The sequence below is a fragment of the Lemur catta genome, chromosome 13 (genome assembly GCF_020740605.2).
Source record: "Lemur catta isolate mLemCat1 chromosome 13, mLemCat1.pri, whole genome shotgun sequence".
Classification (NCBI taxonomy): Eukaryota; Metazoa; Chordata; class Mammalia; order Primates; family Lemuridae; genus Lemur; species Lemur catta.
The window spans coordinates 21,229,282-21,255,279 of NC_059140.1; the positions used below are offsets into that span (position 1 = coordinate 21,229,282).

At 37.3% G+C, this 25,998-nt stretch overlaps 1 protein-coding gene across 2 annotated transcripts in view; it reads left to right on the forward strand.

Moving 5' to 3' along the window:
* NALCN (sodium leak channel, non-selective) overlaps positions 1–25,998 on the forward strand; it is a 320,738-nt gene that overhangs the window by 239,103 nt on the left and 55,637 nt on the right. For both annotated transcript variants that reach the window (XM_045567531.1, XM_045567532.1), the window contains one exon: positions 16,407–16,480. In XM_045567531.1, coding sequence (XP_045423487.1) covers positions 16,407–16,480 — 74 coding nt within the window. The remainder of the gene's footprint in view (positions 1–16,406; positions 16,481–25,998) is intronic.

Here is a 25,998-nt window from a genome sequence, read left to right on the forward strand (position 1 = left end):
GCCTCCCAAACCTGCATGTTCTCCTGTGCAGCATGAAGGGCTCAGATCACCAGGTTCAGCCCAGGTGTGACAACGGCCTGCGTCTGGCCTTCTGCACGTGGCCGGGCCTGTGTGCGGTTTCGCAGCAGAGAGCACAGCCAGAGCAGTACTCTCTAAAATCAGTCACAATAACTGCCGTTTACAGAACGCTTACTATGTGGCAGGAATTGTCTCTAGGTACATTGCTTTATGGTTCTGGTTTACCTATTGCTTTATCATTTGAAAAGTATTAATACATAGGGAATTTTATTTTCCTTAGATTCCACAGTAAGGTACTAGTAGGGAACCACATGCCTATAAAGCAAATTTAGGTAATAATTTTAAAGAAATGTAATTTTCCACTTCTTCACTTTTTTAAAAATGACATAAGACGTTATATGTGTTGTCTAGGTGCAAGTAAACATATTTATGTATACACACACACATATAAACTTATATAGTGTGTGTATATGGATTATATATGTTATACTATCAAACTCTATATCAGTTTGAATAGATGATCAATGTCAGTTCAATTAGAAAATGACAGATCAATAACAGTTATTAAATGTTAAAAAGATTAAACATTAAAATTTACAAAAGCATCTAGTTCACTTGCAGGTATTCCACTTTGGAAGTCTTAGTTTATTTTTTATTTCTTTAAGTTGTTCCCACCCTTTTTCTGTTGCTTATACTGAAATCCATGTTTCTCCATTATCACGTGAAAATAAAATACCAACTCATTCATCCTCCAGGATCCTCTGTTTCTCTCCATTCTGCGCCACCCGATAGGGGTGAGTCCCCTGGAGTTCCTTCGCCTTTCTCCTCTCCGGCTCCTTCCTCGGGCCCCTGCCCTAATGGAACCGCTGCTACTGCTGCCCTTAACCTCCCCCTCAACTCTCAGGCTCTCTGCTGTAGTCCCGTCATTTTGCTCTTGGTGATTTTCTTTGCAGTATGTCTCCTCTTTGTCAAGAATTTTCACGTGTTGACTTTCTTTCCATCACCTACAGACTTTACTCCTCTGTTGCAGGGTCCAAGATTGTAGATGATGAGTCTGATGCTGGTGTCTTTTTTCTTTTTATTTGAAAATGATTAGATTTTTGTTTGGTAGATTTGGCTTGCTAGTTTCTTTTGAGAATCTTGTAAAATTTTTTATGTATCTTTGGAGTTCAGAAACTTTATCAGGATATACCTTATATGTCTTTTCTCATCAGAACTACCCAACCTGGAGAGCCTTTTCAGTTTGCAGACCAAGATATTTGCTCATGGAAATTTGCATTTATTATTTGTTCAATTATTACTTGTCCACCTGCTGCTTTCCCCCTCAAGATTGCCATCTCCCTATTTTTGTTCTGTGCTTGGTCTTCCAGGCCACTAATTTGAGCTCTAATGAGATTATGCTTTGCTTTTAAATTTTTAGTAAAAAATCATGAAATATGTATGTTACTCTTAACTCTTCTTAAAGGCCTCACTTTTATTTATTTATTTATTATTTATGTATGTATTTATTTAGAAATGGGGTCTTGCTGTGTTGCCCAGGCTGGTCTCAAAATCCTGTGCTAAAGCAATCCTTCTGTCTCAGCCTCCCAGTGTGCCACTGTACCCAGCTATTATTTTAAATTAAATTTGTCACCTCTCTTCTTCACAGTTATACTGCATTCAATTCACAAAAGTTAATTCAAAATGAATAAAAGACTTAAATGTAAGGCATAAAACCATGAGAATTGTATAAGAAAATGTAGAAAAAAACTCTCCTAGATATCAGCCTAGGCAAAGAATTTATTACTAAGACCCCATGGCAATTACAGCAACAACAAAAATAAATGAACAGGACTTGATTAAATGAAAAAGCTTCTGTACAGCTAAGGAAATAATCAACAGAACAAGTATACAACCTACAGAATGGGAGAAAATATTCATAAGCTTATACATCTGATAACAAACTAATGACCAGAATCTACAAAGAACTCAAGAAAATCAGAAGGAAAAAAAAAAAAACGTTAAAAAGTGGGCAAAAGACATGAACAGAAGCTTTTCAAAAGAAGATAAACAAATAGCAATAAACATGAAAAAATGCTCAATGTCCCTAATCATCAGGGAAATTCAAACTAAAACCACAATGAGATATCACCTTACCCCAGTCAGAATGGCTTTTATTAAAAGTCCAAAATAATAGATGCTGGCATGGATGCAGAAAAGAACACTTATACACTGTTGGTGGGCCTGCAAATTAGTACAACCTCTATGGCAGCAGTCCACAACCTTTTTGGCACCAGGGACCGGTTTCATGGAAAACAGTTTTTCCACGGACTGGGGCTCAGGGTGGGGTGTTGGGGAGCAGTGTGGAGCTCAGACGGTGATGCGGGACCACAGCTCTATGGAAAACAGTATGAAGATTCCTCAAAGAACTAAAAGTAGACCTACCATTTGATCCAGCAATCCCCCTACTGGGTATTTATCCAAAGGAAAAGAAATCATTTTATCAAAAAGATACCTACACTTGAACGTTTATAGAAGCACAATTCACAATTGCAAAGATGTGGAATCAACCCAAATGCCCATCATTTCATGAGTAGATTAACAAAATGTGGTATATATATGCCATGAAATGCAACTTAGCCATAAAAGGATGAATTAATGCCTTTTGCAACAATTTGGATGGAACTGGAGACCATTATCCTAAGCAAAGTATCTATCTAAAGAATGGAAAAACAAACACCACACATGTACTCACTATTAAACTGGAACTAACCAATGAGCACACTTGCGCATAGAGGAAGTAAAACTCAGTGGAAATCAAGCAGGGGAAGAAGGGGATGGGCAAAAACCTGCCCAACAGGTACAATGAACACTACCTGAGTGATGGGCACATTCACAGCTGTGACTCAAGCGTTACAAAAGCAATCCATGTAACCAAAAACATTTGTACCCCCTTAATATTTTGAAATTTAAAAAAATTAAAAAAATGCCACCACCAAGGAAGAGCAAAATATTGTCCATTAATGTTTAAAATTGGAGAAAACAATTCTATTTCTAGGATATTCAAAATATTGTTTTGGAAAATAGAGAATGTGATGATTTCTAGTGGGACCAGATTAGCCTCATGAGTCACTAATATTAGCATATAGTAATAAAATGATCTCTAAGTACATAAAACTTAACAGGTAAAGAGGTTTGTTTACTAGAAGATTATACTTTAATATTGAAACTATATTGAGGTATTTATTAAATTATTTTAAGTCCTCTTTCACCCTAAAACTATCTATCGACAAAAATAATCCTATTTCGTTTTGCACTAAGAAGATAAAAACTTTACATTGTAATTTTTTTGCATCATAGTCAACTCCTCCAATTACAAACAATTATTAATATATGCCCTCATTAATCCTTATAAATAATATGTATTTTAAGATTCAAAAAAAAAACACCATACACAGGGCATAGAGGCAAAATTCACATGTCAGTGGATAAACAAGGAGGAAGATAATGGCATGGTTTTAGCCAGTCAGTCTGAAATTGCATTTTACATACTGCAGATTGTTTTTGTTTTGTTCGTTTCATTTCCAAAGCAGATTGCAAGCCAGGAGTGTGGAATAAACCTCCGACACGGGCTGTGGTTGTGATCACCTACCTCCGGGAAGAGCACTGAGAGCTGGGATCCTTCCTGCCCAAAGCAGCAAAACCGTTTTAAAAATGCTTTTTTAAATCGCTAGTAACAATATCCCACTGGAAACACAAAATTGAAATATTAGTCCCTGAAAGTTTATTTTCTCTCTAAAGGGAAACATAATGTTTCTCACATTTCCTGAAAAGAGTATTTTGATTTGGTGAGGAAAAAATAAGAAAATTCTTGATATGTGCAGGGGGTGAGGAGGAGTCCGAGGAGAACTTGGGGTACCCCTTGGTGCGCCCACCCCAGGCCCTCCCCCACAGGTGATCTCTTTGTTGGGTCAGCTTCAAAGAACTTAAAATGCCATTTCCGATTTCTTTAATGCCCTTATATTTTTGTGGCTTATTTTTATCTTCTCATTTAACAGTTATTTTAAACTAACTGAAAGTAAGATACGAATTATAGTTTTAATCTGTAATATCATGCCTGTGCGTCTCTCATAATCTCCTAAAACATTATGAATTAGCAAAGACGCAGCTTCTCCATGGTATATGAGTCACGTAGCATCTAACGGGAACTAGAAGTTTTTGAAGACTGCAGGCAGCCCCCAGTCTGCAATGTCAGCTGATTCAAACACACAGTATCTTACACAAAGAAAATTATAAACAATGGTTGGGTTGCCCTTCCTCCCATATATGCCTAATTGGCCTCTATGTAAATAAACTACAGTTGCAATAATGTTGTTTACCCCTGTAAAGCGTTAATTTGGGGGGTAAATGCTCCAATTTGGAAAGTGAAGTGTAGAGAACGTATTTTTTCTTCATCAGAGTACCCTACTGTGGGAGCAGCAAAACCACTCGTGTTGCCATCCATCCATTCTTAGAGGCTTGACTTTATTTAGGTCGTCAGAAAAGTAGGCTCCATTCTTTTCAGGATGCACTATTTTCAGCTTTAGCTCCCTCTAGTTCTTGGCATTCCTCATAAGACCTTAGGATTTGTCATCCTTGTTGAGTGCCACCGGGCCAGGGAAATCTAAAACAGAAAATCCTCTTCCATGAAGTTCAGTGATAAGGATGTACTGGAAACAGAAATTGAAGAGAAGGCAGTCTGGCATTCATATTTTAAATATGGCAAGCTTTGGTTTTATTAAGAAACCCTGAAGCCACTTAAAAACAAAAGTACATAAACACAGAACAAATATTCTGAACATAGACCATACCACTGTTAGCTCCCCTTATAAAGTATTTTTGAGCGAGCACTTGGTCATTTCCATTAAAATCCCGACTGCCTTTGGAAAAGGCAAATTTCCATTTGGGCAACATCCTTTGCTCTGTATGGGCCAAACTGTCCCAGTGCTGTGCACATCGCAGCCGTTTTTCTCAATGAGTGGGAAGAAAGGAAATGAGAGGCTGCCGTATTGGTGATTCCTACCGCACGAACAAAGGAACAATAAAATAATACTTTGCCCTTCCTGGTTACCTGTGGGGAGAAACTTCTGAGAGAGAATCACCTTTCTCTTTCCAGGGAAAACAGTGAGTCCCAAGACTACAAGTTAAGGAGGAAAAACAACTGCCAACAGCAGCAAAAGGGGGCTGGGCTTTGATTAAGCATCGCAGAAAATGCTAAGCACAAGTGAGGCAAGATTTTCTCCAGTAATTACCCTGGCTTTGAACAGTGATAAGTAATTTCCATGGCAACCTCACTCTGCAGAGACCATGTTTTTAAAAATAGCCCTGTTTGATCACCTTTATCACGTACTTTAAAATACCTGCCCTTCTCCCAGTAAACAACGGGCAAACCAACAAAAAAATCTTTAAGCTGTGGTCGGAGCCTAGCCCGGATCCTAAAGGAAAAAGACGGGAGAGAGTGTTTTCCTGCCTCTCCGTGGGATAAACGACCGCCCTTCCAGACTCCACTGAAAGGACATTCCCGAGTGGTACTTCCCACACCCGTTATCCTCCCACTCCCACTCCTGTGCGCAGCTGAGAGGGGCTCCTTTTCTTCCTGATTCAAGAAGGAGAGCTTTTCCTAGCTTCCAAGCAGAAAGAAATCAAGCAGCAGTTCCCACTCATGTTTTTTTCTCCATATTATTGAAATGAAACCCTAAGTTCCTTAAGCAGAGTGGCTGTGAATAAACTGAGATGTGAACGTGGCTTTCCTGTAACGCTATAATAAAAGCAGCCCGCTCAGTCCTCAGAAGTGAGTCATCTCATCAAAGTCAAGGTCTCCACTGTGGCCGAGTCCAGGGCTCCTCACTGCTCTGTGGCTGAGCTCCCTGGTGGTTCTGCCCCGCTGTCCTGGCTCATGTGCCGTCCAGCCCCTCGACCTCATGCCCGTGCACTTCCTAGCAGAGTGCAAGAACCCATAAGATAATGAACAGTGAATAGTTCTCTGACAATAGTGCAATGTCTGCTCAGCCACTTGTCTGCCTCCTTTCTGCTGAGCATATAAGCAAGTTCCCTATTGAGCCTTCACAACTAACAGCAAACTCAAGTACAAAATAAAGAGGAGAATGATAACTGTAATTACTACATTTTGTTTACCCTTTTTTGTTTCTATAAGTCTTCAACATTCATACAGTCATTCAGTCATTCAACAAACATTTATAGAGCACCCATTATTCATCTGCCACTCTTCTGGGTTGTGTGAATTCAGCAGTGAGCAAGATGTGAACTGTGCCCTGAAGAAGCCCATAGTCTAATAATGAGCAGAAACACACATACGTGAATGGAAGTAAAAAGCGTTGCAGGAACCATGAGACAGGACCCTCTAAATCCCGCTTACAGGAGAAGGACGATTGAGAAATAGAGGCAGAAGGTCCTCCAGGCAGAGAGGGCCACATATGGAAGGTAACTTGAGGTGACTGTTTGAGAGAAGCAGGGTAGAAGAGTTGGTGAAATGATACAGGTTTCAATCTTCATCTGTAAAGTAGAGATAATTCCTATTTCAAGGGTTGTTACGAGAATCAAATATGTTAAATGCTTAGCATTGCACCTGGCTTAGCATATGTTACGTGCCTCCCAAACCAGATTAGAAAGGTTGCTGTTATTAAACCATACCATGAAGTCAGACTCAGCAAATAGACTCCTACTCATCAATCAAGACTAATGACTTTTACTTAAACAAATTTAACTTTCAGAGGTTAACAGTCTATGGAGCACAATATATTAATCACTGATTAATTTTTTTTATTGTATGTGAGTCTGAATTTTTTTGGAGCTTGATATTTGTTGATATTTCCATTGTCTACCCAGTGTCTTAAACTCTCAAGAAGCAAATGAATTGTTCTGGAAAGATTTACTTTTCACAAAGGCTTGTTGATTGCTGTACAGCATTTTGTAATTTTCTATGTAATTATAGAGTGTTTGCTGATTTGTGCCAGTAACTCCTCACATAGTAAGTTACTCAGCCTGATCTATAATTTCCAGGATGAAAGTTTACTCACTTAATGAGAGAGAGAGAAGAGAAACAGCTTGTTTTCATCTTTAAGCTTTAAGCTTTCGCTCTTCTGAAAGAATTTTCTAAAATAATAGCTTTGCATCTCTGCAGTACCATTCAAGATATCTGTTAATATCTATAGGGAAGAAGAGAAAAATTACATGATACCACCACATAACCAAGTACTGTATCTCAAAGATACAAAGTAGCATGTCCAAGGAGGGAAGAATTGCTGTTCATCATATCAAATATGAAAACCCTGTGCTTATCTCTCTTTAGCTTAAAAATAATGTAATGAATTGTTCACTTAGTCATAATAATGGGGACAAAATAAAAAGATACCATGGAATACTACTTAACTACAAAAAACAATGGTGAACTAGCACCTCTTATATTATCCTGGATAGAGCTTGAGCCCATCCTTCAAAGTGAAGTATCACAAGAATGGAAAAACAAGCACCACATGTACTCACCATCAAATTGGTACTAACCAAGCAACACTAAGTGCTCACATGGAAGTAAAATTCATTGGGTGCTGGTCAGATGGGGGTGGTGGGGGTGGGGGTAAACTCACAACTAATGGATGCAGAGCGCACTGTGTGGGGGAAGGGCACACTTGCAGCCCTGGCTTGGGCGAGGCAAAGGCATTATATGTAACCAAAATGTTTGTACCCCCATAATATTCTGAAAACAAAAGATACATAATACAAAATCAAGACATTGGTTTTTCTTTTTTGCTAGACTTTGCAGTAAATTCTTGAGCTCAAGATAAAATGTGGCTGTGTTTAAGTGCACACCCTTTCTTTCAATAATCATTTTTTGAGGAGCAATATGTTCAAACAATTTGCTGGGTCCTGAGTGAAAAACATATATTTTTACCTTCAGCTAACATGAGAGTAGGAATTCCCTATCAATGATTATTTTTGCAGAATATTCATTTGTGTAATCATTTTTAGGTTGGGATTATGTGTAATCTGTTTGTATTCCTTAGGTATCCGTTTACTGAAGGTCAAAAGTAAATCAGTCTAGGATATACATCCTAGACTGTTATCGGTAATATGGGCGGTTTTTAATCAAGAGTTTTCCATACTGTCTCCAAAATAGATATCAAGGAGCTAAGGTTGCTGCTAAATCTATCTTTGAAATTACATTTTGCTCTTCTTTTTAAACTTTTTTCTCTTTTGAGTATAGTTGTACTTATAAATTGTATTATCCATTAAGTGTTACGCTGGTCTCAGTGTGTTGCAGCTGTTGCCAATGATGGTGTTTTTGTTATTAATATCTGTACTTGAAGTTCAAATGCAACTGAAAATAAATATAGTCCAAGGACTGCTTCTTTGTACTGTCAGAATGCCATGGATTTAAAATTCATAAACAGATGCATAGTTAAAAGCCTCTGACATTTTCTCTGGAATCATAAATCCACTCATCTTTTTGTCACTACAGATTTCCAATCTTTGTCTTTCTGTTTATATGAGATATAACCATAAAGTCATTTTTGTCTTTTCCGTCTATAATTAAAATCTACATAGCATATATTTATAGTGTCTTACCAATAAGCACTGTATATTAAACAGATCTAAATTTTTTTCAGTAATTGAAGACACTGTTTTTCCCTCACCCTTGGCATTATAAATTGCATTATACTACTCTACGTGATGTGTAAAATGTTGGAGATTTGACCAAATCTATAATGTCCCCAGACTACAAAATTCAAGTGCAAAAAAAACAAAAAAAAGAAATCAAGGCAATTAAGTTTTCAATTGTTTAGTTTCTAGTTTTACAAGATTTTCCTACATATCAAGTGAGTCGATTCATTTCAAAATAAGCATTCCTCCTTTGTAGTGTTTACCTCATTTACATTTGTTATTTCAAGGATTAACTACATAAAAAAACTGTAGAACAAAAAAGGAAGTACAGATTCAAAGTAATCTTTTAATATTATGAAATTAATTCACTTTCAAATATATTTCAAGCACCAACAATGCACAATGCTAGACAATGGAGGAAAATGTATAAATAGTAGACAAGGACTATACCATCCTTATACAGAGCTTAGAATCTAGTGGAATTCACAGAAAGATAAAACGATGCTTCACACAGTACAGGGATCAACTGGTGCTGGGTGTCATGGAGCCCAAAGGAAGAGTGAAGATTTTGGTGGGAACATACGGTGTGTGTGCATGTACACATGCATATTTGTATGCATATTTTCACTGTTATGTGTGATTTTTTACAGTTTCAGCATTAATAATAATGAAATAAGTTAAGATCAAAAATCTTGACCCATCATCTAAAACTCCCTTTTCATAAAATTCATATTCTAAAACACATTTCAAAGCTTCCTAACATAGTGTTGTAATGGTATTCACCCTTGTATACATCTGTATTATAACTATATTTTGCTACTGCTTAATTAGTCACCTGTTTAAATGGTTTCTTTCTAAGCATAATGTCAATTGCATAAAAAAGTTTATTTTATAGAAACATCTTGCCATACACATGATCTGTCATATGCCACTTTGGGATTAATTTTGAGTTCATGGGTGCATGAAAAATTCAAATGTAGTCAAATGAGGAACCACCTTCAACCTATGCAATTTTAAGTAATTGCTTATTTCCAATTACTATATTTTATGTGGGAGACTTATTCAATAAAGTGGCTCATTACAATAATTACACTACACCTTTCTAGCAGAAATGACATTCATCAAGCCATATTCATTGGACCATGGTTTTGTGCTTCATGGTCCTATGTTTTTATAACTGCTTTCCCATTTATTCTTAGTCTGTTCGTATTTTCAAAGTGAGAAAAGAAAAATAGGGCCTCTCAAACTTTTTCCCAGTAAGAAACTGAAATGTATTGTTAACACTCTAAATAAAAACGTTAGTTGCAGTGTCCTTTCTCAAATAATATTTGCAGTGTCCTTTCTCAAATAAATATCAATGGCTTCATTCTGAAGGAGGCTACTACGGGCAAGCCATGGTCCTTTAGGTCTAAGCGTTGCAGCATCCCAAAGGAATCTATGTTTCCTGATATCTGTGGTTACTCCCAGGTGACTGAATTAATATTGTGATTAACTGAAAGTTGTGATAGAGCCCAGATTTTCAAGAATCAGTAAATGTAAAATGTAAGTACTATGACCATAGTGGATTTAATGGGTTAGAAAATCCATTGATCTTTCTCAGTGCTTCAAGATCATTATTCTGAAAAATCAATTATGCGTATGTAGAACAAACAAAAAGTTGGTTAGTTTAGATTTTGCATTAGTATTTGAGATAAGAAGAGTTTGTGCTATGTATAAACCAAATCTTTCCAGGCAAGTAGACAACATTTTGTTACAGTATACTTTAGAAATTTTTTTTTATTCTGTTAAGCCTAGCGACATTTTACATAGATATCATGAAAAGATTTGAACATGGAAGCTTTGCAATCCAGAGTTATAATAATTTTGTTATTTATTATCTGGGTGACCTTAGGCAACCTAATTTTTATGAACCTCAGAATTTTCATCTGTACAAAGAGATAATAATATCTATCTATGAGGATTAATTTGAAGATTATGCTAAAAAATATGTACATAACACCAGCACAGATCAAGGAGTCAAGAAATTTAATAAAGATGTTGAGGTTTTAAAATATGTATGTAATGGGCATTTATACAATTGTTCATTCAATGACTAGAGAATAACATTCTAACTCAAGAAAACATGTATGATTTACAAAACATGACTACTTACTGAACCACAAAGACATTCTAAGCATATACCAAATCAATATCCTAGAAAAGACATTATTTGACCAAAATATTTTAAAAAATTAGAAACCCAGTAACAAGAAAATGACAACCACATGAAAAAATAATCCTACACATTGGAAATTTTAAAACTACTCTAAATAAGCAAAGAAGAAACAACAATGAAAATAAAAATATATATACAACTAAAAAATAATGAACAAGGGATATATCAAGCTTGTAGGAAGTAGCTAAAGGCATTTTTAGAGGGAAAATTATAGCCTTGAATGCATATCTAATAAAGGAATAAAGGCTTAAATTGATCTTCCAAGCATTTAACTCAAGAATTTAGAAAATACCAACCAAGAAAACTGTAAGACAGCAGAAGGAAAGAAATAACAAAAAGAAAAGCAGAGATCAATCAAATAAGGGGAAAAGAAGCAATAAATAATATCAACAAAACTGAAGTTCTGTTCTTTGAAAAGACTAATAAAAGTGGTAACTCTACATCAAAATTCAACAAGAAAAAATTAAGGAGCCTTCTGGAAAGATGACAGAGACATAGGCATAGTTTTTTAATCTTGAATTCCCATGTGAAAACAAACAGAATACCTAGATAACAAAACCCAAAATCCATAGACAACATTTACAACAAAGCAAGGTAATCCACAACCCCCTCCAAAAAAACCAAGTGTACATAAACCAATAGCCACATGGTTTGCATGGCATTGGTGTCTGTGGGGAGGAAACTAAGGTTAGTTACAGAGGACCAATGTTTACGAGAACAGGAGAACACCTTCTTAGCTCCACTCTGAAGACAAACATCAGGAGTGGAATCAAAATTGAACAGGCTAGGGAGAAGAGTGATAAGGAAAAAAGCAGATCTGAACAAAATTGGGGGGAGGGGATGAGGGAGGGACTGGGGAACAGAGCCAGGAAATTCCAGGAAAAAAGCTGCCCTATTTGATCCCTATATCAAAACAACTGAAGAGGAAGCTCTGAAGTTAGAAGAAAAATACTAAACCATTTTGGAAAACTAATTTTGTATAAAAACAAGTAAGAGAAAATTATCAAAGACAAATTCCCTACAAAAGTTATTACAAGAAAACGTATAATGAGCAGAATACTATCTCTGTAGACAAGGAAAGCAAGCCGTAAACATATGCCCACCAGCAGCTCAAACTGTAGCATACGCTTGCAAAATAAGTGAAAAGACATTAAAATTACATAAGGTTGAAATAGCAATGTACATAAAAATTAGAAAAAAACTTAGAAATGAGATGCTAGAACTCAGAAAAGATTATAAATGAAAGATGAAGACTAAACTAGAAGGAACATAAAAGGACCTCAGATGATGCAAAAGTGAAAAATAGAAAGTAAAGAAGAGTAAATTTTTAAAAATCAAAAAAATGAAGGAAGAGATGAAAAGGATTTGCTGGAAAAATGACAACTTGAAGAAGGTCAAAAGTCCAACATCTACATTATAGGAGTCCCTAAGGAAGAAAATCACAACAAAAGAACAGAACAAGCACTAAACTTTTCTGAAATATAAAATGATTTGAAACTATGTATTGAAAACACATACCATGTACCTAAAAATATCCGGTATGAATAACTAAAAGCAAGACATACACTGGACAAATTACAGGACATTAAATTTAAAAAAAATTATTTTGGTATCTAGTCCAAAAAAGAAGTGATTTATAAAGGAAAGAACATTAGATTATCATCAGATTTTTCAGCAGCAATGCTTTATGTAACAAGAAAACAGAGTAACATTTGTAGGATACCCAGGGAAAGAATGTGGGAGCCAAGTTTTTTACTTCCAGAAAACTGACTTTCAAATTTAAAGGGACAGAAAAACTGTTATGAAGATGTAAGAATATAAATATTGTAAGATATATAAGTCATATCATTCCAGTGAGCCTCTAAGCTACTAAAAACATGCTTCAAACAACCAAAATGAATTCCAAAAGTGACTCTAAGACTGTGGCCCCCAACCCCTGGGCCGCACACAGGTACCAGTCCATGGCCTGTTAGGAACCAGGCCGCACAGCAGGAGGTGAGCCACAGGCAAGCAGCTTCATCTGTATGTACAGCCGCTCCCCAGTGCTTGCATCACCGCCTGAGCTCCGCCTCCTGTCAGATGAGCGACAGCGTTAGATTCTCACAGGAGGGAACCGTACTGGAAACTGCTCGTGTGAGGGATGTAGGTTGCATGCTCCTTATGAGAATCTAAAGCCTGATGATCTGAGGGGGACTGAGGCACTGATGTTAGCACTGGGGAGTAGCTGCAAATACAGATTATCATTAGCAGAGAGGTTTGACTGCACATAAATGTAATGTACTTGAATCATCCCAAAACCGTCCCCCTTACCCCTAGTCTGTGGAAAAAATGTCTTCCAAGAAACTGATCCCTGGTGCCAAAAAGATTGGGGATCACTGCTCTAAGACATTGGCGTAAGAACCTACATTGTTATGTAAGAACTAAGGCTACACAAGGATTAAAATGTAGAGTGAAATATGTAATAACTGCTCTGGAAATGTGGGTATAGTTACAGATGTATAAATGAGGAGACAAACGAGAGAGTACATGCAAATACTTAAAATATTCACTGGTTGTCTTGGTTGTGTTAGGTATTGTTATTCTGAGATTATTGTTTACGAAATGTGAAATGAAGTGAGTTCAGAATGACATTTTAAAAATAGTGATTAGTCACCTTAAAAGGATGCTAGAAAATCAATTAACTGTATAAAACTAACAAAGATCAATCATCAAGCATTTATCTTGACTTTTCTATATGAATTATACCACGGGGTAACCACATAACACAGGAGAAAAAGTACCTCCTTATAATACTATTCCAGCTAATAAATAAAAAAGAAATGACAATTTTGCAAACTGAATGAATCAACAGATCTAAGCAATGAACATCAATACTGCTGACATCACAAAAAGAAACACACAGACAGTGTGTACCTCCCGATGAAAGAAGATGGAAAAACCTAACACCACCCATGGCCTTGCCAAAGGAATCAAACCTAAGTCTGTCTGGTGAAGCCTCTGGATCCAGCTGCCAATCTTCGGAAACTAGAGTACAGAAGATCGTGTTGAACTATACCATGAGTGTGCACTCAGCAAAATCCAGACACCTGGAAACTACAGGTCAAATAGCCAAGGTTCCTCCATTGTAAGAGGAAGAAAGGCTAACCTGTAGATTAAAAGAAACAAAAGTCATTGCCAAAAAATCAGCAAGATCCATCCTACAGTGATTCCTTCAAGTCCAAATTACCCAACCACTAATTTCTCTATGCAAATTGAGTTGAACTTGTGGGCTCTTAAATTTCATGTTAAAGTGCATAATTTTGGAAACATCTTTTAACTTAAAATTTTAAGACTTTAAAAATATCATCTCTATATTATTTGAACATTTCAATTGATTTGTTTTTGATTATTAATTCAGTCAAAGAATTGTTATCTGGTGCACTTGAATGTTTTAGATTTACAAACAAAGTAAAACCACAAAAAGATCTTTTTCAACTAATCTTTGATTTTTTTGAAAACAAACTCTATGTAAATGCACCGCTTATCCCCTTACCTTTTCATTCCTACATCTATGGTATGTTTATATCCAGAATAATCAGTTACTGGCTCCTTTCATAGCTGTAATTTACAATTTCAGACCAAAATTACTTATTATAAAATGGATTTCTGTATTCTGTATGTTTTGATAATCATTTCAGGTGATTGTCAGTATCTTTTACAACCAGAAGAGGGCACTGCAGAGCAGTGTAGCGCTGAGGTCTTTGTGGCTAGCAGAGCCTGAGAATGTTCTTTGCTAAAAGAAATATGCAAAGCTTTACTATAGAAATAAGAAAAACCGAGGAGATAGCTGGAGAATTACTACAGGCCTTCCTTATTATAAAAAGGAAGAGTTAAAATATATAACTATCTAAATATGTATCTAGGATATCATGTACAATATCAAATATACAGAGGAAAGAAGAAAGATTAGAGAAGTAAATATATATCCTTTCCTTCGTCTTTCAAGAATATCCCAAAGATGAATCTGATGTTTTTCTTTTACAATAGTTATTCTTCCACTACTTCTGCTGTTAGTTATAAAAACAGTTCTCATGTACTCCCCTGTACAGATTAATACTGTGTTTTGTTTTAATCAGTTCAAGTGAAAGACAAAGGAGATTCGGTAGCTTTTTTAGCAACCATATGCAGTGCAGAAATCATGTAGGCCGTAATATACTAGATATCATCACACAGGTTTTTCCTAACATGAAACTGCAGGGGCAGTAGACAGATGACTGGATTCAGACTGCCATCTTACACAAGGGGAAGATGACTGAGGCGTGTCATTGTCCTTTGAAGATGAAATGAGTTGTGGTATCTGCAGTCCTCTCCTAAAACTCGCTGTCACAGGCCTCTGCAGCCTGGGCCTGTCTCCTGACTGTGTGTTTTCAGGTGTCAAAAGAGCAGATGCTCCACCATGAGGCCCTTCAGCTGAGTCTTCTGTCTCCAAAAGCAGCTCGACACGACGTTCCTTAGGAGATGTGCTGTCAGCTCAGGGAGTTTAAATCGACGCCAAAAGTCACCTCTTTAGGGGAGGGGAGAAGATGTAAGAAAGTTTCCTGATCCATCATTGGAAATAGAGCAGATACGCTACCATGAAAATGTAATTTCCAAATAAATGACATTCACTCTTTTCTCCTTGTTCATGCATTAATTTATTCTCCTAAGAGTTCTAGTGAATAATGAAACCAATTCAGTTTTTCATTATTGAAAAGAAAAATGAACGAGCCACCTTTCCTCATGAGGAGGAAATTGCCAACGTGTTCAACGATCTTGCCCTTTATGACAGATCTGCTGGAAACAGGAAGACCAGATTGCTAATTATGGTGTTATCTAGGTTGTCCGTTGTGGTTGAAAAGACCAGTTTGTGACTCTGGTTCTTTTCCACCTATGTCCAAGTGGACATATTGTTTGACATTATGGCATTTGTTTATAGGTTTGTTTGTAGACAGAGTCTAGGGAGTGTATCTTCTGGTTTATTGTCAGCCTCCAGGATTATTTTATTCTTAGTCCTCTTCTCTGGAGTAATGTTCTCATTGCCAACTAGGAAGAGACCCTGAACGCTCATCTCATTTGTCCCCGTGCCTATAGGCAAAACAGCTCCTAAATTCATTGTTCAGATTAGTATTGGGTCACAGACCAAGAACCTGCAGCAGACACTACGTGGATTAGAGAACATTTACTAAACAATGGCAAATCGGGGTCCAATATTAGTTTCAACATTAAATTCTTGGGAAACTGAAAATCCTGTTCAGATGAAGGACGGCATTATCACTGTGGTATGCCATCAGCAAACCATCCCATGGCTGTGACGTGGAGCCCCGCAAGTTTGTTCACAGTTCTGCCCAAATAAAAGTTAAAATAGAAAAGAATGTTTAATAATAGAATCGGCCATATGATGATGCTTTAGTGAAAAACACTCATGTTTAACGTTTTAACAGTGTCATCTGTTTAATGATTTGTCAGTATATTATTCCCTTACATTCCCAAACTAAAGTCATACTCTTATAACTTTCAGCTTCGCAAGTCTGTATTCAGCATCAGGGCAAGAAACCTTCTGGAAAAGGAGACGGCAGTCACTAAAATCTTAAGGTAACACCAATAAACATTAATACCTATTTAAACACAAGTGGGATTATATTAAGCAAAAAAGAGCCTTCTTTTAAAATGAACTAAATTTTCTGAGCATCAACATATACTTTCTGCTAGAAAGTAGCTTTAAGTATCCACTTGCTTACAAATAATATCAAAGATATTATCAATTTATTTCCTAAAAAAAATGTTTTATTAGCTCAGTAGGCCATTTCTTTTCGTGTATTTTAATGTAAGTTGCAAGTATAAACATTTATAAGAAGGTGAAAAAAAATAACTTGCTGTTATTCTTAACAGTTTTGTATCTTTTGTGATATCTAAAGGAGAAACCACAATCTAAAGGAAAAATAAAAGTAAACTTTCAAAAAGTAATTATAATTTATTAATCTATTAAGAATAAAGTTATTGAAAATCTAATAAGAATAAAAAGCATGCTCATCTTAGAATGCTTATAAAAACATAATTTTAATGCTACTTTCCAAAATATGCCTTGAAGTATCAATAAGGAAAATTAAGCAACCCACTTAAGAATATTTTATAAGACTGTATGCTATAATATAGAGTAACATGATGAGTGTGAAAACACATAAGCATTTGGAATATCACTTACTGGTGCATATATTACACAGACATATGTGAATGACAGAACTCAATATTGGGAGCTGGAGGTAGGACAGCTGACAAGGTGAATGGACAAATTCACACTAGGAACCCCTCTCCAAACTGTGGTAAAGGGAAGGAGTTCTTAGTTCTCTTTTACTCAATTCATTTCTAGGAATAGTAATTAAAGCATCATCCCCATAATGTCTATTACTATAACTTGGAAACTATAATGAAGAAATAAAGCTAAGTATATGTGATTTGAGGCACTATTTTTACTTTATAATACCACCTGAAATTTGTGTGCAAAAAGAAAAAGTCAACTAATCAAGACAGTATTGGCTGTCTGCATTGGCTGACATTCATGCACAGAGTTAAGTATGTGTTGGAGTAGCTTTTGTGAGGTGGGAATAAATGTTTCTGGGGCTTGTGTATTATTATCACAAAATACGATGGGCTAAACATACAAGGTCTCATTAGAATAGACAACCTGCATCCCAGCTTAGGTTGGATGGTCACTCCATCCTGGTATGACCGTCATATCATGCCATGAGGCTGGCCTTGAACCACACATGGTTCATTCAAGATCATTACTCAAGCTGTAACTACACTGGACAAGTTCATAGTAGGGTCCTACAGCAATGCCGATCCACTCAGCAGGAAGAGAAACTCTCCCTCAAGCAAGAAACTACCCACAAGGGCATTATAATACTCTAAGTCGTACTGAGGATCTGCCTGCCAAATCAGGAACCAAAATGACCTTGTTCACCTGTCCAGAACAACTGCCTTCCAGTGAGTGTGAATGTGCCCTGGGGGTACCGAGAGAATTTCCAGGGCAGAAGCAGAAGGGGATATTTGTAAGGAAGAGATTTCCAGGCCTCACTTCCCTATGAAGTCTTCTTAAAATTGATCCACCACTTTCCCTTTTCCACCTCCTTTCCTTATCTACCCCTCTCTCAGTTCTCAAGAGGAAAGTGAAACTCTCACCTATCCAGAAACTATGGTGCCTATGGATCTGGGATGTAAAATCCTCTGGGTTGCCAAACAAAAGGACTATTCTCGTGTGGCTTTCTCCAAAAAAGGGTCCCATTGGACCACACCTTATTATTTATCCAGGTGACAATGTTTTGACAAAACTCCTTCCCAGAATTCATCTACCTTAGAGTTAGGCCGTAGCAGTAACCCGGTTGTCCCAGGGGCTTATGATTACATGTTATTTGAATTGAAAAATAAAGCCAGAATTTTTCTGACAGATTGAGCTGATTGGTGTGACAATGAAAACTGACTCAATAGGTGCACAAGGTCATAAAATTGAGTGCGCTGGATGGATGAGAGTCTCTAATGTTTCCTCAAAATTCTATTCCTGCACATAACAATAATGCTAAAAATTGCATTCTTTACTGCTAATTAACATAGCAAGGAAAAAATTTAGTTGTTGGTTTTTAAACATACAGAAATGTTCTTTTTAATTTTATGGTGTACATAAGAAGACATTTTAAGATCACCAGGGATTATGGAGCTCCTCACACTTGCCTAGCGTGGTGTAGTTTGGGGGCTACTCGAAGCCAGTCGTATTTTACAATAGCCCAGCATACCACGGCTCCTTAGTGCTACCTGAGCTGTGTTACCCTGTGAATCTCAGGAAATAAAATGCTATAATTTGGACTAAAACAGGATTTTTTAAAATACAAATTTGATCTCAGAAAGCCATTTAGCTTTTTCTTCTGTAAAAATGGGTTCCTCATTGCTGCTGCACTCATCTCTGCATGAATTAAGGACAAGTGCAAGATATTAAACTGACACTTTCTTTGGGAATATTTATCTTTTTACTACTAGTAGTAATGATATCATATCTGCATTATAATGTAATCCATTGGTTAGTGTAGGGGTGAGGGGAAACTTGCCCTTTCCCCCAAAAGTTCACCGAAAGACCAACTCACAATTACGGCAGATTGATAAGAGAAAGGGTTATTTACCGTGCACATGGGGAGAATCACAGAGTGATTACCCAATAACCCAGCGGGACCGAGATATTTTTATACCTGCATTTTAGAAGGGAGGGGGAGATGAATGGTATAGGTAATTCTGTTTAGGGGCAATACATGGTTGCTAGGGAGGATGAAGGGATGGGGGAAACAGACTGACTTGTAAATGATTCTCTTAGCCAATTAAATTAACCTGAGAGGCACATATTATACTGAAATGATTTGGGCCAGTGCTAGTTGCATTCTTGGTCTTCTTTCTTGCCATATATTGAGATAACACAGAGAGGAAGGGAAGTGAATTCCCCCCCTTTGATCTTTTTGATCCTCAGTCGGTTTATGCAGATAGAGGGAAAGCCCCCTCCAATGCTTTTTGATCTTGAAAAGCCTTTAATTCAAAATATTGTGTACACCAAGGAGTCATATTTCGGGGTGAAGTTTCCTGAGCTCCTTCATTAGAAAGTCAAGAATAGACTGGGTCCTTGTGTATGGGCGTCTGTGGGCATTGTTCTTTGCTGTTTTCCAAGGAGCAATGCAGCTAAAAAGAAAAAGGGAAAAAAAGAAATCTGAAAGAAAGAAAAGTAGTCTCAGGGCAATTGATTCAATAACCTTCCACAAAATGGGAAAGTAGAAAAAGCTTCTACACTCGCAATGTCTTCTTACAGCCTCTGGAGACTCCCCTGCCCTAGGCTTCAACCTTTTTCTCTGTTAATTCTCTCTATAACTCTGCCTGGGTTCCTGGATAGCATAGAAGTGGCCTCTCCCAGGACCATTTGCATTTTGAAAGCAGGCTTTTAAAAAGAGGAAAGAGACTTTAAGTCAAGGAGGGTGCAGATTCAATCTTTTAGTACATGGATCTGCCTGGATGCACATAAAACTATTCTGGCAGAGACTGTCATTTTAGTGTTCCATCACTCTTGACTTTCCCAAGATTTTATTGTCGCGGACTTACTGTCTTTAGTCTCATCTGAGATGTTCTTTGCTAGGAAGGTAAGAGAAGTATAGGGACCCCCGCTGAATCATTTTGGCAAGTGTATCACAGGTTGCCATTTGTCTGGATTTGGGTGCAGACAGAGGTAAATCACCTAAACTTTAAATTCAGTGTGATATAGGAGGAAGATATTTTATGAAATATTATTGTCTCAGAAATAACTTTCCAAAAAATAACAAATATTTGGGAAAAATCAAAGAAAGCAAATCTCTGAGATAAGGTATCTGGAGGCCTGGCTGTGAAAACAGGTAGTGTATTTAAAGTCTCATGTCTCTTGTCCATTCAGCAGAAGCCTGGAGGAGGCGATCTTCAGGGTCCCTGCAGTTCTAAGAGGGTGCGAGGCCCAGAGGTAGAGGCCCTGGCTGGCCCTGGGCTCTGCTCCTCTGTGACTTTGAGCAGCTCACTTCTCTGACCCTCAGTTTTCGCATCTGCCTTTGCTGTGGAGACTGCCCAGAAAGGTGGTCTGAATAACTATTGATCAAGCAAAGTAAAATTTAATACTTATTCCAGTGAGGGAAACCACCACTTCAGTAGTCTTAATAACATGTCAGAAGGGATAGATCACAGGTAGGTATTTATAAGGTTTGGGGTTTGGGTTTAAGTGTTTGTAGGATGGAGATCTGATTGGGCAGAATACTTGACATGACTTTAGGACTGTTCGAGATACACGACAGGTAAGTTACCATTCTGGGGAGGGCAGCAGTGTGGTTGGGCACCAGGAAGCGATGGTGACCCACCTGGTACCACTTCCCTGCTTTCCATGTTCTTATCCACCCACGTCAGTCGGTTCAACATTTCAGTTGCTCAGCAAGAGTCTGCCCTTCGTTTCCCATTTTCCCTCTTGATTTCAAGGATCTAAGAAGAGGGAAAAAAAAATAATGGTGACGTTATGCTGCCATCTTCACACGTGAAATTTTTATTTGTGCGCCCTTTAAATTTTTAAACATACACATGTAGTACCTTTAAAAAGTAAATACAACTGATCTTTAAAAATATCCTTTTAAAAAGTTTGGGATTGATGTATCCCGTTGGGCAAGGTCTTGGCAAAAATCTTGATGAGGACCAATTACTTCTAGGTGTCTGGTTTGACCAGTTGAACAACCTGTTGTCTGGAGAAGGGGGTTGGCCCAGGGTCTATAGTTCAGATAAATGGATTTGGGGAAAGTGCCTGCAGCCAGCTATGAAGTGGCTGACGGGGTAACAGCTTTACCTCCCTGCACGGTCATGTCACGTCAATGCAGAGAGCTGAGTCCCCAGCCCAGTTAATTAGGCTTCGGGGCTGCCAGTGGTCTCAGTCCCCGGGGGACCCACGTTGCCAAATATCCATCTTCCATTTGAAACAGGATCCACATTATTCCAGCAAAAAGTATGTTATATACATTACCATGAACAGGAAATTCCAGCCCACAGAGGAGCAAGTCTTTCAGAGAGGAAGGGCCCCGGAGCCTGAGGCCTGGGCCTCATGGGTGGAGCCACCCATTCTACACACAATCATCTTTCATTTGTGTCTTACTTTCTAAAAATTAATGGATGTTTTGAGAAATAGAAATGACGTTTTGGATATATTTGAGAACTCTTCGATGAGAAAAAAAAGGTGGGCCATTTTTACAGAACTTAGGAATACTGGCACATGTATTTGCGGGTGATTGACTTGTACAAACAGGCCTCTGTGTTGTTTTGTTCAAGACTTACCTGAAGAGTTTTGTGAAAGAGAGGATGTTCCACCACCAAAATTATAAAATCCGAGGTTGCTATTAAATTTGCTGCTGTTCTGACTTAGACTCTATCGTTCAGCTCCACTAAGGAAAGCTTCTTTTCAAAAGGCAATGACCTTTTCTCTGCATCAGACGAAATCAAAAACAAATAGCAATGTGCTTTCAAAAGCGTCACTGCCTCTACTGAGATTTCCTCTAATTCAAAGCCCTGAAATTGAGCAAAACTGCATTATCATTCCTGCTAGGCTGAGTGAATAGAGAAATGTCAAAATAAAATAATTAAACATTTTACATTATTTTAGAAAGCTCCATCCTTTTGTGGTTTGCCAAGAGTATCTCATTAGCTAGGACAGTATCTTTATAACCTTTTTGAATGCTCTGTCTGGTATGATATTTGCATTCTGATATTTGGTTTTATAACATAATTTTCTTTGCCATCCACTTATATTAATAATTTGTAAATGTCTAAGGAATGGTCTTCAGTTGAGTGCCACTTACTACAAAAAAATTAAGCACATTTAATGAAATCTATAGGGTTAGGCTTTCTCTTATTTATCATTTTAAAAGAATCCTTTTTATTGACTACAAATACAATTTATATACGACTTAAAATATATAAATCACTACATATTTATTAAGCTACAGTTTTTTTAAATGACACTCGCTAAATTTTCTTCCTGAAACAAAGTGTTCCTAAGACATTCATTCCTTCATTCAAGATGTATTTCTATAGCATCTTCTACATGCCAAGCATTTTACGGCATTTGCTTTTTCCCATTTGGCATGTTCTCCTTTTAAGATTATTGTTTCATCAGTGAGCCCAGCCATTCAGCAACTTTGGAATGGGTCATATTATTTCTCTGCAACTTCACATTCAGGGCATGACTAGCAAGACACCCTCAGCAGCTCTGAGAGGGCCCGTGCCCCTTTCAGCACCCCACACACCTCTGAGCTGGACCTGCTGACTCCTCCGTGGACTCCAGAGGTGGGGAGGGCGGGTGCTGGAATGACCCTGCAGACAAGAGGGAGGAGGACAGACATCCTTGAGGCTCGAGGTTTGGGTCAACCTCCTGAGACAGCAGCAATTTTTGATTTCCAACCTATGGCAAAAATAACCCCAGATTTTAAGAAAACAGTATTGAGTATTAATGTCGTAAATATGTATCTTTATGATTCTATTAAGGCTGCCTAGTTGTTGTTTTTTCCTTAAGGTTCTCCTGACACTTAAATACTCTTGTAGATTAGTTGAAAGACTATTTGGAGGTAAGGAAACTGAATACAGATGAAAATTAAGTGTGTTCAGAGAGCTGTAAGATAAGATCTGTAGGTGTATGCATTTGTACAAAACATAAAATAGTAAAAATTTTAAAGTGGCAAAAATAACTAAATTGAACTAAAATAATATATTCTAAACATATTTTCCTAGATAACACATTATTTGTGGTAATGAAAATATCTAGTATTTTCTTAAGATAGTATATGATTTGTAGATTATTTTTAGATAAACCCCAAAGTGATTTTAATAGTGCTATGGATTAGGAGGGCTACTATTGAATTTTTCCAAACAGGTATGGGAAGATTTTTTTTAAAATAGACTTTATTTTTTTGAGCAGTTTTAGGTTCACAGCAAAATTAAACAAAGGTGTAGAGAGTTCCCATATCCACACAAGCTCAGCCTCCCCAACTATCAACATTCCTCACCTGAGTGGTACATTTGTTACAACTAATCAAACTTACATTGACACATCACTATCACCCAAAGTCCCTAGTTTACATTAGGGTTCACTCTGGGTGTTGTACATTCTATGGGTTTGGGCAAATGTGTAATAACATGTATCCACCATTATAGCATCACACAGCGTAGCTTCACGGCCCTAAAACTCTTCTGTGCTCTGCCTATTCATGCCTCTCCCTCCCCAACCCCTGGCAACCACAGCTCTTTTTACTGTCTCCACAGACATCTACATACATAGAAATACATAGATATATGACTCCATAGACATGCATAGATGTTTATAGTAGCTTTATTCATAATTGCCAGACCTTGGAAGTAACCAATATGTCCTTCAGTAGGAGAACAGCTAAATAAACTATGGTACATCCGGACAATGGATGAAAAAGAAATGGGCCATCAAACTATGAAAAGACATGGAGGAAATGTGAACGCACGTTCCTAAGTGAAGGAAGTTTATCTGAAAAGGCTACCTTCTGTATGACATTCTGGGAAAGGCAAAACTATAAAGAGGGGAAGACATTTTAACAAGATCTCTCCTTTGTTATTGCACCATTAGAGTGTAAAGTAATAATATAGGAAAATAAAATACTTATCTGTAGAAAAATTGGTTAGTACAGTTTCTGCAACATTTGCAAAATTTCACTTGTATTATAATAAAAAGATTGATCTTTGCATTGTAATTTACATGTTTCTGAATCAGTAGGTGGGTTACTAAATTTAAACCCCAGTGAATGATGTGGGGTAGCAGGCATTTTATTTGCTGAATTTTAGTAGATACGCTCAAGGCATGGATTTCTCATGAGTTAATTTTCTTTTTTGTTTATAGTATGTGCATAAGATAAAGACACTCAAGATTTCTTTTATTTTATTTTCTACCTACAATGAGGTTCTGGTCACCCATGTATTTACATAGCTGCATATGACAACATTTTTATGAATAACACAAGATTAGGAAGAACTAAGCAGTAGGTGCTATTAAGGAGCCAGCTCCATTTACTCAGGACAGAGCTGACTCACAAAGGAGTAGTAAATGCAGCTTTTTTCCTCATCTCAGCAAGGGGCCATTACCAAGGAGCTCACCCATTAGCATCCGCTGTTGTGTCTACTTGGGCTGATCACATTGTCACTCTCTTGGAGTCAGGTAGGAGCCATTTCCAGGAAATACTCATTATCTATTCTCTTACACAGTTATGCAGTCGTAGTTTTACATAATTACCATTGAAGGACTATTTTCCTGTTGTCTGCTAATGTGATTACATTACATTAACCAACCTCTGATAATACTTTAAAATGTATTACCTTGTGGCACTCAAGATTTGAGTAAAATCCCACACATGTAATGCTCTGCAAAGTTACATTGCAGTTCCTTTCGATGGTAATTACATTTAATACCAGATGGGATCGTGTAATCTAACTTTTCTATAATGAGTGGAAATAATTTGAAGACTCCTAGGCCTCTCTCTTTCATTATAGAATGTACAGGCTTTTCCCACACCCTTGTTCTGGGACATTAAGAAAGAAGACATGGAGACAAAGAAGAAAGGAACGGGGGACCCCCTGGTACCGTGTCTATAAACAACTAGTGGTGTTTAAAGGCTAATAAAGCCCCAAAGATCTCTCTTATAACCATAATCTTTGGGCCAATTTTAAAATATTTTAGATGGAGAAGTGTCAAGAAAAATAGAGACAATTTCAGCACATGATTCTCTTCCCCAGCCTCCATAAGAGATTATATATATATGGCTATCATATAAGGGGCAATTGAAATTCCACAGCACAAAGGCAATGCAGGAAAAAAAAAAAGAATCAATCTTTCATATGTTTTTTTTTTCAAAGGCTTGGCAAGAAACCAGGGGTAATATTTTTGCAACTGGGAATGTGTGTTTGCTGAAGAATATTCCCACATTTGAATCATCCTCAGGGGTCCTCATCTTGTTTTACTTTCAAAGGTAGAGAGGGCATAGCATTAACCCCAACTGGGAAAAGGAAAATGCCCTCACTGTAATTCTCCTCCAGGGAACAGGAATAAAGGGATTACATATGCCTGCATAATGGAGAATTTCCTCACTCCAGCAAGACAAAAGACTTCATTATTTTTCACCAGACACTTGAAGCCTTGTGCCTCCCACTTCCAGAAGCCAAGTAGGCAGACCAATTTTTTTTAATATTGAGCCACTAGATGGAGTTTCTAAGAAACTGGCCTTCTAGTACTTGCCATTATGAAGAGATATAGGGAAGATGTGAAAGACCTTGTTCCATGACACTACGCAATCACAATCTTTCCCCTAAGAAAAGGGAGGCCGTTCCTGCAGATCACAGTGTGTTTTTTCACTATCATTAAAGCAAAGCTGCTTTTTCTCTGGGCAGCAAATAAGTGAACATTTTCTTCCTGAAAACATCTTCTTTTATCCTTATGTGAGACCAAAAGGCATCTCAGTCCTAATGAAAAATTTAAAGTGGCAAAATATAACTTAGTCGAACATTCAAGTACTTCT